The sequence below is a fragment of the Colobus angolensis genome, unplaced genomic scaffold (assembly GCF_000951035.1).
Source record: "Colobus angolensis palliatus isolate OR3802 unplaced genomic scaffold, Cang.pa_1.0 Scaffold134, whole genome shotgun sequence".
Classification (NCBI taxonomy): Eukaryota; Metazoa; Chordata; class Mammalia; order Primates; family Cercopithecidae; genus Colobus; species Colobus angolensis.
The window spans coordinates 7,402,680-7,421,266 of record NW_012114422.1 but is presented as its reverse complement, the minus strand read 5'-3'; the positions used below and the strand labels follow the sequence as shown (position 1 = coordinate 7,421,266).

The 18,587-nt window shown below is 31.2% G+C and overlaps 1 protein-coding gene across 2 annotated transcripts in view; it reads left to right on the top strand.

Annotated features, from left to right (window-relative positions):
• The window catches only part of CSMD3 (CUB and Sushi multiple domains 3), a 1,254,780-nt gene that overhangs the window by 502,015 nt on the left and 734,178 nt on the right, over positions 1-18,587 (top strand). For both annotated transcript variants that reach the window (XM_011934353.1, XM_011934352.1), the window contains 2 exons: positions 3,051-3,128; positions 9,804-9,891. In XM_011934353.1, the coding sequence (XP_011789743.1) occupies positions 3,051-3,128; positions 9,804-9,891 (166 nt within the window). The remainder of the gene's footprint in view (positions 1-3,050; positions 3,129-9,803; positions 9,892-18,587) is intronic.

Below are 18,587 nucleotides of genomic sequence, written 5' to 3'. Positions count from 1 at the left end.
GCTACTTGGGAGGCTGTAGCAGGAGAATCGCTTGAACCTGGGAGGCGGAGGTTGCAGTGAGCTGATATGCCACTGCACTCCAGCCTGGGCAACAGAGCGAGACTCCGTCTCAAAAAACATAAAAAAAAAAAAAAAAAAAAAAACAGGACCCGGCGCGGTGGCTCATGCCGTTTTCCAGCACTTTGGGAGGCCAAGGCAGGCGGTTCACCTGACAGGAGTTTCAGACCAGCCTGGCCAACATGGCGAAATCCCGTGTCTACTAAAAGTACGAAAATTATCCGGGTGTGACACACGCCTATAATACCAGCTACTTAGGGGACTGAGGCAAGGGAACTGCCTGAATCCGGGGGACGGAGGTTCCAGTGAGCCGAGATCGCGCCACTGCACTCCAGCCTGGGCGACCGAGCGATACTCATTCTCAAAACAATCAATTAAACAAAAATATGACATGAGCAAAATATTTTTTCTGCCTTTTTGAGGAGCTTACAGTACAGTGGAGGCAATTGCCACACATGACACACTGTCTAAACATTTTCCTTAACCTATATAAAATACCATAATTTATTTTAACATTAACTCTATAATAAATTTTAAATGCTTATTACTGAAATGCATCAGGTTAAAAAGTCAGGTTAATTTTCTAAGTTAAATATGGTCATCAGAAGCACTCATTACTTGATGACAAGTCAAGATTTATGCCATGTATCTTTTATGGATAGTGAAAGCTATATTTTTATGGCATATATTGTAATATTAAATACCTAATACATGATTTATCCGTTTAATTTATTCATTAGGAGACATATATTATTCTTTCCATTAAAAATATAAACAGTTAAAGTATTTGTTTTCTGTTTAACATATTTTATAGCTTTTGTGAATTTAAATTTTATGTTATTAATTCACACTTTGTCATATCCAAAGATGGATATTCTCCTCACCTTTCATCTTCTGCATCTGAATTACAATTATTACAGTTTTTATTTAAGAAAAATAGATTTATCATTATTCAAGATAAATTGACATATAGATGCTTATAAAAGAGAAAGCTAAGGTGCTTTTAGAAGCAGGAAAAACCTTACCCAACCAAATAATTAAATCGAGGTACTTGTAAGTAGGCATGTTAATCTGTCCCGCACTGCCACTTCCCCCCAGTATTAGTAACTCATTATTTACAACTTTGAACTCTTTGATCTGTAGGATTTTATTCTTTTGCCGTTTTCTCCTTTGGTCTGATAATCTTTTCATTTAGTTTTCTTTATTCTTTTTGAAATCCAGACTTGTGTTAAAATCATCATGAAATCTTCAGATCTATTTGTAACACTTATGAAGTCAAATCTTATAATGTAGAGAAAAGTAGAGGTAGATTCCTACTTATAATTCATGTTTCCAACAGAAAAATCTAGAATTATGCCAGAAAATACAAAATGCAAATTTTGTTAAAAAGTATTTTGAGACAGCCAGAAAATTCACATGTGACAAAACTAAATTTAGATCAGCTGAACACTTGAGAAGAATTAAACTTTAGGTTACCATGGGGGTGGGGCTGGGGGTAGAAGAGAATCACAACAAAAGGTGTCACTTGGGAGGGATGTAGTCAATTTTTCACCATAAATAAGGATTCACAATTAAAGAATCTTAGAACTATAAAGAGAGAGGCCATCTAGTCTTAGCTGCTTATTTAAGAGAATAAAGCAGGTGAAAAGGCAGATTCTTGTCCAAAATCCCACAACTAATGTTTACTAAGAATCAGTCTTATAAATCCTGCTCCAAAGATAATATACCTCTTTTTTAAAATATATTCTGTGTGTATAGATAGTTCCTATCTTATATTCACATAAACCACCAGGCCCTTTCTCTACTATCCTACTTTTGAAGTTATTAACAGGAAAAAATTACCTTAAAATGTTTCATAAACCAATACATATCCATGATTTGAACTAATTGTGTAGAATGACATTCAGAAATAGTGAAGCAGTAATTTTAAACCATGTAACAAAAATCATTTTTGCTTTTTTTTTTTTAAATTTATAACATGAAGAAAACCTAATTGCATACCATTTAAGGAAACTTGGTAAAAAGTAATATGTAAAGAGTTCCACACTGTAACTGAGCAAGTTAATTATATTTCTTGTTTACACTAAGTTTTGTAAAAGACAATAATTGAAGTAGGGAAGGGTGAAGAGGAGTGATTGGTCAATGAGGACAAAATTACAGTAAGATAGAAGGATAAGAAGACAGATTCTAGCATTTGATAGCACAATAGGGCAACTATATTTAACAGTATCTTATATTTCAAAATAGCTAGAAGATTTGGAATGTTTTCAACACAAAGAAATAATAGATATTTGCAGTGATCAATATACCATTTACTCAGATTTGATCATTACACATTGTATGCTTATATCAAAATATCCTATGTATCCCATAAATATGTACAACTACTATATCTAAAAATAGTAGTGAGGTATTTTTGATGGGCTCCAAATACCTGTAGTTCACTTTCATACATAGTGTCAAAAGCAATGATAATGAATGGGAATGATTGACAGAAATATTAAAATATGTTTTAAATTTTTCTAATTAAGTCATATTCTTAAATGTGTCCTAACATTTCAAATAGGCTAAATTTTTAGGAAATTTATTTTAAAGAACAAACCTATTAAATCTTTCCCACTATTCTAATACTCCAGTATTTTTACTTTGCTAGTTTAATTTATTCCATAAAAGTTGATGAATTCAAGTGGTTTATGATAAACTGCTGAGATTTCATTTTTATATAAAAATTTGGACAGTTTAGAAAAACACAGTTTGAAAAATATGTATATGTAGGATTTTCCCTGTGGAATATTTAAAATCCTTTTACACTGCTTAGTGTGTTACTACTAAGTGATTATATTGCTTAAAAAAAATTCTTCTGGGTACTATATCAGGCTTAAGAAAATGGTTTCTTTATCTTGCATAATTCCATGCTAACAAAATTTGTTAACTTGAATTTCATTTTAAAGTTGTATTTCCTGATACATGTTTTTGTTTGTTTTCTTAACTAGTGAAAAAGGCCATAGATTTTAAATCTAGAGGATTTAAATTGTTTCCAGGGAAAGACAACAGCAACAAGTTTTCTATCTGTGAGTGTACTTCTTTTTTGTTACTTTCTCTAGTGCAAGAGTGAAGTTTGTGGTGTCTGTGTTGTTTGTATGTGTTTTACAAAATATTTGTGTATTTACCAAATTAACTGCATTAATATCTGTATAACATGCATGATGATTATTCAATATTTTATATTTAAATGTGTATTGAGTTAATGGATTAACATGGCAAACTCGCAGCCTCAGATTATTTTTGATAAAGTTTATTTTATATTTCAAGGTGTAAAAATATTCTTTTGATCTTAAGTCTTGAGGACACTCAAGTTTAGTTCTAGAAGGTGAGGCAAAAGTAAAATTTCTAAAATTGGCGATTTCTTGTAGGAATTCTTGATTGACTACATCTTAATTTCAACATAAGTGTTTTTCTAAGAAAGATTACTTTTAAAATAGCAATTTTTATTTAAGAAAAAACATTCTTAATTTGAGCTAATTTACATAAACCTATGAAATCAAATATTTTATAAAATGATTAATTATTGCTATTCACTTTTTGAAAATCTTATAAAATGGCCTGAAGTACACAATTTTACTTACAAAATCAGGGCTTCACGTAACCTCTGAAGTTCATCCCAAAATCTCAAATTAAGAATCACTGAATTGGAACATTCATTTAAATTACCATAACCAAACATGACTTTTTTAGTAGAGCTATGCATTTTTGTAGTAAAATTTAATAGCAGTTGCTGGAAATTGTCAACAGTACTGTTGCATATTAGAAACCTTGAAACAAGCCATTTATGACACAATACCTGACTTCCAAAATAACATTGCTAATATATGAGTAGTTATTTCAAATTTCATACATATTGTTACTGTTCATTCTTCAACAAGAGCATATTTTTTAATTTTATTTTTCTTCAGTTCCAAATCAGCTCATGAAATAATTTTATAATTATTTCTTTAACAAAAATCATTTATTATAGCTATATGAAAAAGGACTTTACCTGTTTATTGACTTGTACATATAAACAGTAATTGACAAAAATTGAGCAGTTATGTCAATTATCGAGAAACAAACTTGGAGTCTGTTATAAAATATTTAATGGTGTTATAATTTTCAAATGTGATTTTTACATTTTATTAGTTAGACTTGAGAATATGAATCCAAAACCAGAAGAGATATCACTAGCAAATCGTTGATCCGGTCGGGTTATCTGTTTAAAAAGCACTAAACAACTATTTTCAAAGGGTTTGGTTGTATAATTAATACTTCTCCATGTATTTCGGGGGCTAAAAACATTTTCAAGATTGATACTGTCAGTTTTTAAGGAAAATAAGCAAAGCTACAATATGACTTATATATAAATTATTCAACACATTTTTGAGAGAAAGACATTTTCTATAATAACAAGTATAAATTTAAGAAATTGCCCGGTGAGATGACTCTTACATATCAAATTCTTCAGGTCATCATGAAATAAAAGTTAAATGCTAGCAAAATTAAATATTATGTTTACTACACTTTTTCTAATATTTCATGTGGCCAATATATTTATTTCTGAATTCTAAGTAGAATTAGAACGTATTAGAATGGCTTATCCTCTTCTCATTTTGTCTACACATGTGTTATTTGACATGTTGCATGGTTCAAACTTCCAAATATTCAGGAAAATTCAGGCTATTTGTGCTAAGAGATCTAGGATTTATCAAGGCATTGTAAGATGTATGTAACACTGTATCCCTGTTGGTATATTGCCTTAGTGGAAATACATATTATTTTCACTTTTCCTGTACATGGGTTATGAAGGTGAACAAAAAGGGAATTTAGACGTGGCTAAATTCTAGGGAAAAAAATTCTAATAAAAAATATCTCATTTAAGAAATATTTGCTTTGAAACAGGCAAAAAGTTAATATGAGGCAAAAATGTTAATTTGCTCCATAATTTTAAAATAAGTTTTGCATTTATTCATTGTATTTTCTATAAAAATATTTGTAAGTACTCTTGCTTTTTCATGTTTTGAAGACAAGTAATTCTCACTTCAAAATATTTTTGCAAATTTACTATCATTATAAAATAACAAACCAACATTATTTTGAATTTCATTTTACTATAATTTGTTTCTAAAGTATTTAATAACTCATTTCAAAAATCTATTCTTTCATGGTTGTTTGCAGTAGAGTTATGTTATTTTAATCTGTATCATTATATATCTATTTCAAGTACGCATTCACATATTCATCTCTTTAACATTTATTCAACCTAGGTCAAAATAATTAAAAAGAGAGACAGTTTTTATCTGACATTCATCTTTAAAATAAAAAAAATAAATAAAGCTTGTGCTCTTTGAAAAAATGATCAATTCTGTGATAGGCACGGCCCAAAGTCAGTGTAAGCACGGAGGACATCGAATACCCAAACTGCCAAAGTATGTGTGTATTTGAAGGTCTCATAATGGAACCTTTAGATTTTAAATAAGAAATGAATTAACAAGAGATTCGGGAAGCTCCAATAGTGTTCACGGGCAGAGATTGGTTGTTTAAATGGCTGATCCAGATTTTTTTTTTTTCAGTTTTTACACCTGAACTCTAAATTGCCCCTATCTACCCCTTGTTCTTTTTCAAAAACTGATTTCACCAAGAAAAGAAACTATGGATTTTAAAAAATTTAAGTTAAATATAAAAGGTTTTATATTTTTACAATGTTAAAGTTAATGAACTAGTAGTCTTTCCAAATTTTTTAGTAGGCTCCTCTAGAATATTATTGTGGAATTATGAGGAAGCTGTGAACCTGCCATAAATGATTCTGTTTTCTTTCCTATTCTTCAAATCCACACTGTTATTCATTCATATTATCCACTCATTCCACAGTTCCTCCATGGCAGCACTATGCTAGACTAAGAAGGCAAAATAGTGAATAAAATATATTTTCAACCCTCAAGGATTCAATATTTTACTGGGAAGCTAAATTAGTTAAGACATAACTCTTTGTAGAATATGTTTTAGTATAAAAATAACAACACAGCGTTGATACCAATGATGTTTGAGTTCAGAAAAAGATCCAAAGCACTTGATATTATAAGTTGAAATAAAAATTTAAATCTAATTTTTAAAAATCTGAGAAAAGTGACAATGTAAGCAGCTGGAAGAGGTAATGTGGAGGTGAATTTTAGTCAGAGTCCACTTATTTTTATCTTTAGGGTATATTATGGGCTATATAAAATCAGAAGCCATAAGAAAACATGCCTACTCACACTATTCATGTAATTAAACTTTTAAAGAACATTCATATTCTTAAAATGATGCAAGTTGCTATGCAAATTAAAATAAGTATGAGTGATAAATCTGTCCAGTTGCATCAATGGCATTGTGAAATGAAAGGAGATGATTGAATGAATACTAACTTCAGTTAATTGTCTTGGCATCACTTAGCTATGGGAAATTCTGACATATAAAAATATCAAAAGAAATGAAAGATTGTACTTTTTTTAATTTAAAAAAATTTTAAATATTTACAATTAAAGAACATTAAATACACGTACCATGCAGAAGCTCTCTCATTATCCTTACATTTTAAATTGGAAAGTTTTTCCTCTTGCAGATGTCCAGAAATGGTGGTTTAAATGACACTTTCAAGCAGACAGAAATAACTTGACAATTAAAATAATAAGAACTGGGATTAATTAGGTGAAAGTGGTGAAACTATACACATGCTCTGCATTTTAAGGTAAAATGTTTGGGAAAATGTTTTGAATTGTAGTTAATGATATAGTTTCTCTCTTGTTGAGCTTTTTGAGCAGCTATAGAGCTCCGGGTTAAAAGTAGAATTTCTCGAATCAGACTGCCTGAGTTTAAATATAGATTCCCATTAACTAGCAATATGACTTTGGACATATTTCTTAACCTCTCCATGACTCAGTTTTCTCACCTGTAAGAGGCGTAAAATAATAGTAGCTACTCCTAAAATGGTTGTGAGAACTAAATGGGGTGACACACGTAAAGTATGTAGAATAGTTCTGGACCTATAGTATAATGTGAGTGTTAACTATCATTTAAATTCATATAAAATATTTAACAAAATTTTATTTTGACACAAAATGATAGTGAAATGTTAAAAAATGGGATTTTTCTTATTTTTGTTTTCTAATAATGTATTCACAAGCTGCTTGTTCATTACCCTATAATCTGTGTTACATGTCATAATACAAAAAAGCAGTTAAGCTTAAGTCATGACACCTCTCTTCCTCATTTCTATCACACATTTAAAAACTCACATTTTAATAAACATATGCTACAATATTTCCAAAAGCCTTTTAAATATTGGAAAGAAGATTTTTTTTTAGAAAACGATCAGTCCTTTAACAACAAATATAAGGTGGTATTGTCAATCAAACAACTAGGACATATTTCTTGAAAATACATTAAATAGGTATATTAAAATAAGTATGCTTTTTCTCTATTTTTATCAAGTATATAATCTTTTTCTATAGATGACTAAAGGTATATAAAGCTATTAATTCATAATATATTAAGATAATTTTTAATTAAATAAAAAATTGTCCAAATGAAATACTTCAAGTTATTTAAAAAGATAAATTAGAATAACATGGAAAAAATGAGCGATTATCTTTTGGAAGAATTGGTACTTAAGCTAAATCTTGACTATTAGATAGGGCTTTGATAGCTAAAGGAGAAGGAAAGGAAAACATGGAGACATGGAGAAAACACCAATGTGTGGAGTCAGTATGTTCAGCAAATTGCAGAACAGCGAACAGACAACGGAACTTGAGTGATGGATGCATGTTGGTGACTAGTGAGAAATAAAATTGATGCAGTAGAAAATCTAGAATAAGTGGAGATTTGAGCAGTAATAAAAACTGTGTTTTAGAAAGTTTAGTCCTCCTCTGGTATTCAAGATGTATTGGAGATGGATGAAAATGAAGTCACAAAAGCATCGAAGTGATTAGGTTGAATTTGAGAGGATAGATTAGATGACAAAGGAAATTCTGGTAGATAATCAAATAGGCCATTGAAAAATTGAGAAAGGAACTTCAAAAAGATTAGAAGTCATTAGCAAACAGGTCATTCTGTCAAGGCAGGAGGGAAATTCAAATATAGAGAGTTGCAAACTGATGCCTTTGAATTTGTCTGCTGTAGTAGAATCAGCAAAAGTAAGACTGGCCAAAAAACCCAGAAAGGTAAAGAGAGATTGTATAGCAAGTTAGAGAATCAGAAAAGCACAAATATCCTATGATATGAATTAGTGAGCTGTAATGCAGTTGGCAAGAAGGACATCATTGGTAATACTAAGAAAATTATTTTCTTAGAGTGACAGAAGCACATGAAAAATCCTATGTTTAATTTAGAAAATGACAACTTTACCACAACCATTAACTGTTGAGCCGGCATCTGATAGCTATCTTCTTATCTGATGAATCAATTTGAATTAAATAAATTAAATTATATTCAGCAGTCCAGGGGTTCTCAATTTTGACTTTATATTAGAATTACCTTGAGAGTTAGTATTAATTTTAAAATGACTCACACCTACAACCCCAGCACTTTGGCACCTTGGATGACCAAGGCAAGAGGATGGCTTAAGTCCAGCAGTCCAAAGCTACAGTGAGCTATGATTGTGCTGCTGCATGCCAGCATGGATGACAAAGCAAGACTCTTTAAAATAAAAAACAAAAACTCCCAAAAAAATGATGCCAGAGTCCTACCCTAGATTTATTGCATTAGAATATCTAGAGGTAGAAGTAGTCATCTTTATTCTTTTAAGAAATATCTACCTGTGTTTTCAGTTCACAGTGTAGGATAACAAGCACTGGATGGTTTAGAATTTTTTTCTCTCTGGAATCTCTGCTTAGGCACTGTTTTTTCTTAAAAAGAGCAGGTAAATTGATAAAAAGTAAAATAAGAGAATTTATTCTCCAGTTCACTTTAAGATTGAATTTATTAAACACTATCACTCAAAATTTCATTACTATCTGATTGAATAATAAAAATCTAACTTGGGGATTTAGTTTTCCAATGTGGTAACATTCACTGAAGATAGTAATGCATCTTTGACTTTCTGTTTTGAAGAAACTGCTGAAATGTGTAAAAAAGCTAAATAAATCGTATTCGTGGAAGTTGCTTGAGGGTAAAGCTATTGTTTTGGTTTACACCATTATGTAATAATTTAAAGGAGTACCTAGTAATTTGCACCACTGTTGTATTTTAATGCTGGCAGATCAAATTGCTTTATCATATACCAAATAAGAAGTGTTAGAACTCTGAACTTTTTTCATACATATTTTTTACTACACCTTCAGAAATAATAAGCATCCAAATAACACTATCATAACTGGTGGTTGACTTCTTTGTTGCCAATGATTAATGAAAGCTCTGGACACTGATACCCTGAGAATGTGTTTCCAGAGATTTTCCAATTTGATGGAAACTAAAAACAAAAGTGATAAATATTAATGTGTTAATATGCAGAATAGTACAAGTTATTGAATATGAACAGCAAATTTATTTTCTTATTAGTGCATAAAATGATTTAGCCTACTTTATTGGTTTATAAAATTGTAGTTGAACAAATGCTTAAACGATAGTGATTATAGTGACAAAATATAAGAATGCATTTTATGTATATTTTAAAATTAATATCATCAACTTTCTAATCACATATATTTTCTTTCTTTTTTCTTTTTCCCCTGCTGTTGCAGTAAATGAGGGAGGTATTAAAACAGCTTCCAATTTATGCCCAGATCCAGGAGAACCAGAAAATGGGAAGAGAATCGGATCAGATTTTAGGTAATATTTTAAAATATTGACTTCATTATTTATCTTGTCAAGTTTTATTTTAATTTAAATGGTTAAAATAGCTAATAATATAAAGATGAAGTCTTGGTGTCATCAAACTGCATTTTATCAATGTATTAGTATTAATAATATTTAATTATTTTAAAGGGATTAGTTAAGTAATACATTAACTTTATTAGAACACTTTTTTTAGTTTAAATGATTAATTCTCATCATGTAGTTAAGTGAAAAATCATGGGATTTAGATTTTAAAGACAAAACTTTGAGTTCCAATTTTGCTACTTATTAGTTGTCTGATATTGGGTAAGTTGTTCTATCCTGTTTGCCTGAGTTTCTTCTTCTGCAACATGTAAATCATATTTACCACATATAATAGTGAGTTTCAAATGAGGCAATGTCTGTAAAACCTTCCAGCAGATGTTCTATAAACACCTTATTTGTACTGTGTAATTCTAACTGGAGTAGAATTTTTATGACCGTCATAAATTAGTATTAATTTTATTAATTTAAAATTAAGTTAACAGACAACCTAGAGAATTTATGTAATATACTGTGGCAGCCATTAATTTACATAACTATCAAATAACGCTTTTAAATAAACTTGAATTTTCCTTAGTTCTCTATATTTTACAAATAAAAGATTACAAAAAGCCTATCAAAACTTTAAATAATAATCTCACGAAAACTCACAAATACCTATTTTTTCAATTTTATTGAAAATTGAAAATTTTTATTTTTCAATTATTGATGCTAATGTTTATCGTTACAGATACCACATATTTTTTATTTTTACTTATTCATATTATTTGTATAAAGCACAAATGATACTCTAAAGAATATCCCTATGAAGAAAAAAAAAGTTCTTAGAATATAGACCTATAATAAATTTTCCCCATGGATCTTTCAGAATAACTTAAGGTTACATTTTGCTATACTTGGAGTGGAAAACAATAATACAGTTTCCACACAGACACAATTGTAATTTTCTAAAATGTTTACGTAACTTTAACCACTATCAAAACTTAATACAGATAATAGTGTTTGAAGAAACAAACTAAACAGAAATTCAAAAGATTTGGGGACTGGTCAGACTTTTACCTATTTTACTAATTTTATTAAAATCAACTAAATATTTGAGTCTTAATGACTAATGATTATATCTTATAGACCACAAAGTGATAAGCAATTAAATATTTCTTTTTTCCAAGTATTTTTTATTTCTTGTAAAATCTATTTTATCCCTATATTTTAAATGAGAAAACTGAAGTTTGTTTACCTGGCTAATAATTTGATGGAACTGGGATTTGATCTCTTTACTTGCAGACTCCAAAATCTGACATTTTAATCACTATATTATAACGTATTATGCTTTAAAGTCAAACAAATTTCATTCAGATTATATCCCTGAAATAAATTATCTCGTCTTCTGCAAGAGTTAGTTTTCTCAGTTCTAAAATTGAGAATAATAATGTATATCTTATTTGGTTGAGAAGAAGATCACATAAGATAACTTATGCCTCATAGTAATCACAGAGCTTTTGACAAAATAAGTACTCTATTAATACAACCTGCTATTACAAAATAGCATGTACAATATTACTGGTGACATTAATATTTACTTGGTCCAACGACTTGCAAATTAGATTAATGATTTACTAGAAATCAACTCAAAAATAATAAAATGTGATAGTAATATAATGAGCTAAATTACCTTCAAGTGCAATAGATTTCAAGTCATTCAGATGTAATCACAAATTTAGAAAACTACTCAGAAGTCAAAAAGAAAATAGTAAGATTCTATGACAGAGAATAAAGATGTCTCAAGGTGTGTACCCACATAATTTAAGAAGGTCCTATTCCCATGGATATTGGAAGAATATGTGTGTCCCACCAGCCGGGAAGGAATAGCCTGAAAAGAAAGTGCTTGATGACCTGTTCCACAAAATGGAGTTCAGTGAAACTCAATTATAGAGCGTAAATAGGAGAAAAGAATAGAATGAAGTAGAGGAAATAAAGAGAAACCAAATATTTGCGGCAGAGAAAGTAAATCGGCAGCCATTCAGCCTAATATGGACTGAAGATATGCTTTGTTTTAAATACATAGTGTTTTTTTTTTTTTTTTTAATGGAGGCAACATTTAAAACTCAGAAAATTATACAAACACACACACACACACATTTTGGTATTCTCTTATTATATCTGGCAACTCAAACCTGCATACTTTTTAGAGTAACATCTGCTCAGAACCAATTAACAACTTCTCTCTCTAGGCTGGGCAGGATCTCCCCAGAGAGAGTGTACACATAGGCTTCCTTACTCATTTAGCTCACCTGCCTGTGAAGGGAAGTTGTAAAGATTTGTAAGTGACCTAATCCAATTTACATGTTCAGATCAGGCTTTCTATTTTAGCTCAGTGATTGAAGAAAACCTAAATTTTAGTTAGCCTTCTTCAGTAGCCTGGGTGAAAGACAGTGGAGATTTGGACTATGGCGGTTGGCAGGGAACGTGACAGATTCAAGTTATCTTTTGAAGATGAAAGCTTTAATATCCCATGAAAATTTGATGTGGAGAGTAAGAAAAATGAAATAATTAAGGATGAGACTCAATTTTCAGGGTTTGAACAACATGAGGATGGAGTAAATTATAATGTTTAATAAAGTGTGAACATCCAGAGATTTCTGGAGAAAAATTGAGAGTTCAGTTTTGAAGTTGTACATTTTAGAATATTTAGAGATTTCTAGGCAGATATGTTAAGTGATTAGTTGAACATAATTGAAATTCAGAGATATGAGGGAACCATAGGCATATACATATTATAAAAAATGTTAAACATCATTTTCTTTAAAAAATTATGTGTAGATAACATCACTTTAAATAAGTAGAAAGACAAGAGAACTTGTAATGTCATCTCAAATATCTGTTTGGCAAACTGATAGAATACAAGGAGCTGCCAAATCCTGCTCATGAGAGACCAGAGGAATATGACAATACCTAAAAGGGTAACTGAAGCAAAAGAAGAAGTCTTTTAAAGGGCAAACAGGTACTATTGAAAAATTGAGCATGGAGGACAGAAGACTGTCTTTTGAAGTTGACAACATGAAGGTTGTTGACAAGAGTGATTTCAGTGGAATGACAGAGGTTGAAAATCAACTTAAAAATGCTGAAGAGTGAATAAAGGCAGTTCAGATAGTTTACAGCTTGGTGACATCAAGTTATGTAAACCAGGGAAATAATGGGGCATTTATGTAGTCATTAGGAAATCAAGAGACCTTATTTTCAGAGAACCAAGAGACCAAAGCATGTTTATTGGTTGATGTAAATAATTCTATAGAGACAAATCTATTGTTGGCATTGAAAGAGAGGGTAGAGGTAAATAAACATAATTTTGTAGGAGAAAATAAATGGGATCCCAAGGACAGGTAGTGTGGAATTATTTTCAATCTAATAGAAGGGAAGATAGAGAAGTGGAGAAGAGATACTGCTAGGCCTGCATACTTTGTGATGGGAAGGTGAGAAAGCTCATGTTTAATATTTTTACGTTAGTAATGCTGCATCTAGCAAGGCCATCAAATGAAAATGTGTGTATAAGAAGATGAGGATGGGTGGGAGAGAATGTTTAAGACTGAGAGAAAAGTGAAAAATAGTTTTTTACCAGGAGTGGGAAAGCAAGCTTGATGTAGAAATGTTGCCTTGCTAAGTAAGTTTCAGTGCCCTTTTGATTGGTTTTATAATTTCTACCTAGCGTTACTGAGCTTCCTAGGTACAAACATAAAAAGGATTGTGCAAAAGTATGATAAAGCTCAGTGCATTTGGGAATGTGCTAGTAATTCTTTCAGGCATACAGATTAGAAACATGGATCGGGAGCAAAGAAATCTTCAAGAAGAGGTATAAATTGGGGGACTTTTAAAAGGAGAGTGGATCAGTTTCAGGTCAAGGTCGATTTCAGAAGCAGAAGTGGAAGTATTTGTAGACTCATCTGTTTCAAAGGGGGAAAAAGAAGTTTGTATGTATTTCAAAAATGTAATACAAAAATTATTCTCATATAAGATATGGAAACCACCTCAAAGAATAAAACATGGAAAGCTTGTAAAGGAATAAAAATAACAGACAAAAGATAAATCAATTTGTTACGAAGTAATGTACTTTTTAGTCAGGGCTTAAATGAACAGTTATATCTTTTCTTGGGCCCTTATCATCTCAAAGGAACATTAGATTGTGATTACTCAGTGAATTACTGCCTCCATTTATGAAAGTCACACTGGTTTTTGGATAGAATTACCAGTCTTTGCCCCTGAAACTTCAAAAGAACTCATGGCAAGTTCTCCTGGTGCCCCTATCCAAGTGAAATTTCAGTTCATTCATAAAACATCAAAAGTATAATCAAAAAAAAAGATAAGTCATACTTCATTAAAATTAAAACATCTGCTCTGTAAAAAGCACTGTGAAGACAAAGAAAGAACATGCCACAGATTGGAAAAAAATGTGCAAATTACATATCTAATAAAAATATATTCTGTGTGTTAAATATGGAAAAATGGCTTACAATTTAACAATAAGAAAACAAACAACTCAGTTACACAATAGGCAAAACATCAAAACGGAATTGTCACCAAAGAAGATATATGAGATGGCAAATAGACATATAAACAAAGCTCATTATCATATGTAATTAGGGAACTTCAAATTAATATGACAACCAGAAACGATACATGGCTATTAAAATTGCTAAAGTCTAAAGCTCTGACAACACAAAATGCTGCCGAGAAAGTGAAAGAACAGGAATGCTCATGTACTGCTGGTGGGAATGCAAAATAATAAAGCCACTTTGGAAGACATTCTGACAGCTTTTTAATTTAATTTAATTTAATTTAATTTATTATTATTAAACTTTTAGTTTCGGGGTGTACATACAGATTGTTATACAGGTAGATTGTATGTCACAGGGATTTAAAGTGTACAGATTATATTTTGTCACCCAGGTAATATGCATTATGTCCAGTAAGTAGTTTTTTGATTCTCACCCTTCTCTCACCCTCCAACCTCAAGTAGGCCCCAGTGTCTGTTGTTGCCTTCTTTCTGTCCATGTGTACTCAATGTTTAGTCCCCACTTGTAAGTGAGAACACTTCGAATTTGGTTTTCTATTCCTGTTAGTTTGCTTAGGATCATCGCCTCCAGCTTCATCTATATTGCTGCAAAGGACATGAACTCATTGTTCTTTGTGGCTGCATAGTATTTCATGGTATATATGTACCATATTTTCTTTATCCAGTCTATCACTAATGAACATCTTGGTTGATTCCATGTCTTTGCTATTGTGAATAGTGCTGCAGTGAACATACCTGTGCATGTGTCTTTAAGTAGAATGATTTATTTTCCTTTGGGTATATACCCAATAATGGTATTGCTGCGTTGAATGGTAGTTCTAAGTTCTTTGAGAAATTGCAAAACTGCTTTCCACAGTGGATGAACTAATTTACACTCACACCAGCTGGTGACAGTTTTTTTTTTCTTTTTTTTTAACTAAACATGGGTTTACCAACAATTATGCTCCTAGGTAAAATTTCAACTATAAGACATTCTGGAAAAGACAAAACTACAGAGACAGGAAAAAAAAAATAGTCACCGGTTGTCAGGAGTTCATGGGGATGAAGTGAGGGATGAATAGAGGGTGCACAGGGGACATATAAAGGCAGTGAATCTATTCTGTCTGATACTGTAATAGTGAATAATGACGCTATGTATTTGTCAAAACCCATAGAACACAAAGAGTGAACCCTAATGTAAACCATGAACTTTAACTAATTAAATATTTTAATATTAATTCATTCATTGAAAAAAATGTACCATGTTAATAAAGTAATATTAATAATGGGAGAAACTGTGTTATATTAGGGAGAGAGGGGTTGTGTTTGGGAACCCTCTGTACTCTCTGTGATTATTTTATAAACCTGAAAATTCTCTAGGAAATGAAGTCTATTAAAATTTAAAATAAAGACATACACGTGATTTCATATTATATTTTTAACTAAGTGATATGTATGCACATATACATATGTTATTTTAATGATAATATATTACTAAAATCTTTCTCTAGAATGCATGTTAGAACCTCAAATATTCACTGTTTCATGATTTTCCTAGCATTGCAGTAATCTCTGAATGAAAACTTTATGGATAAAAGAGATATTTCAATTATGAAGAGATGTAGAAGAGATAAGAGTAGTTCTCTCATCTGCATTTGCATGGGTATTATCTTAGATAATCATTTATTTACACATTTTTAGAAAATTGTGATGTCAGTTTTACAAGCTGCCGATTTTTCTCCTTCTCATCCACAGTTTCCATCTATAACATCTACAATAATGTGTTTTTCCAACTTTAACACCAGCAGAGCTTTCCTGTCGCCTACTTATACAAAAAATACTCAGTGTTGGCATTCAAAATGCTTCAAAATATCCCCAATCTTCCCTTCATATTTTGTGTGGTGACAAATTGTCCCACATAGTTGGCTTCAAATGTATCTGATTTTCCATGACTACTTAGTTCTGTTGTTTCTTCCTCCTAGAATGTTACATCTTAGCATTTTTTTGCCTGTGCTATCTTACACACTCTTCAAGTGCTCACTCAAAGTCCTCTTTTATAAAGCTTTTCTTATTTTTCCAATCAGTTACTATCTGGTTCTTAATTTCTTAGCATCATATTTTCCTTCATTATAGTACCCAGACTTTTTTTTCTTGTCTTTTAGAAACTTTTCTAAGTATAGGATCCTTGTAATCAGATATGAGTATTCATGTTTCTGTATGTGTGATGAAGAGAGCTCAATGTATGTAATTAATTGAATTGTTTAAAAACAGCAAAACTGCAGTTTAGAATTTTCCGTTAATTTTCTAATCACATGACTTTATAGCAGGACCTCAAATTCATCATATTAGTAAATGGCTTATAGATAGCAGTTGACAAAACAGAAACAGTTTTCTTTGCACGTAATCAATATTCTTATAATCACTGAGGAAATCTATGAGAAAATCCTTGGAGAAGTAAGGTGTCTTACTTGTTATATTTTGGTTACCATTTGTGCTCTACTCTCCAAGGTGATAGTCCCAGCAGCTGTGTTTTGAAATCGTAAAGGCTTTGTTTCTAATTTGAAATACCTATAGAATATAACAAGTTTTTAAAGGGAGAAATGCTGCCAAAAAGATATAAAGTTGGAAGCATTTTCTATGCTGAAAAATAAATTGAAAATTTAAATGCCCTTAAAATTATAACCAACTTTTTGGGAAAGCTCGGCTTGTGGAATCCTTATATTCATAGACTTTCTTTCTGCAGTAAAAGCCTTAATTGATGCTTTTTCTGACTGAATAGGAAGATATAGAGGAAAAGGAGAGTTTTGAAGATTTAAAAGATATATTGAAATCTCTTATGTCACACTAGATTTGAACATAAATTTGGGCTTCTCTTGAGAGCAAATAACAATTTGGACTCTGAATTTTGGATTTATATCTGGATTATTAAAATGCTGGTATATCTCAGTAGTGAAACAGCAGGGAACATGCTACTCATTTGGTACTATTAAAACACTACTGTATAACATATATTCAGGAAAAATTTATTATCATAATGTAAATCAACCATACTTTTGAATATAAAGTCATTTTCACTCATTCTTCTAACATGAACTTTCTAAATATGCTAGTATATTAATTTATAAATCTTATTTTGGTAATTACAAATAGACCATTAATATATAGAAGCTTCCAAAGGTTTTCTATCTCTCCCCACTTCACAAGTAAATTTTCCTAAAGAATGGCCTACATCTGTGGCAGTTCTTTCTTTACCATACTGCTATAAGCATTTGTAATTATTATAAGCTCTCTTGAATGTATGAGAAATAGCTTGCTCTCCTTGAGTGTAGCCATTGACTACCCATTTTTCACTCTTTTGTTGAATCTACTTTATCTTCTCACTTTCTAAAAAAAAAAAAATTTCAGAGTTACAACTTCAAAACTCACTTCTTCTATATCACCTCCTTCAAGAATCTGATCTCCTCTGAAGGGTTTGTAATCATGACTTTCCATGTTTCCCTCAGGTCTTTATCATTTTTATTCTTCTGAGAGTTGAATATTTATTCTCAACTTTTTATAACAATTGAAGTAGTCTTTTTTACAAAACAGGTATGTCACTACATTTGTAAAAGCAGGGGATTTGGAATCAGATGTACTCAATTTTAAGTCCTGTTGCTCTTTTTACTTGACTTGGGGAAGTTATTTATTCTACACAAAGTTATCTTTTCTTTTCAATAAAAATGGAAAGGGTAGCACCAAACTGAAATGCCACAGTGAAAGACTAGATTATCTCACACTCATGGACTTGCCTAGTGAAGTGCCCAGAACAAAGAGGGGCAAATAAATGCTAAATTACCTGTCTTTCCCTTCTCTGTGTTATTTTCCTGTGGTTTTCCCAATGAACGAAGATTTAAAAGTCTCCATTGTTTTCCAACATCCATTCCAACACTGATACCACTTCTGTCTCATTCATTTGTAATCTTCAGTTTCCTCTGTTTTACTTTACTCACTTAAAACTTCCCAATATGGCCGGGCGCGGTGGCTCAAGCCTGTAATCCCAGCACTTTGGGAGGTCGAGACGGGCGGATCACGAGATCAGGAGATTGAGACCATCCTGGCTAAC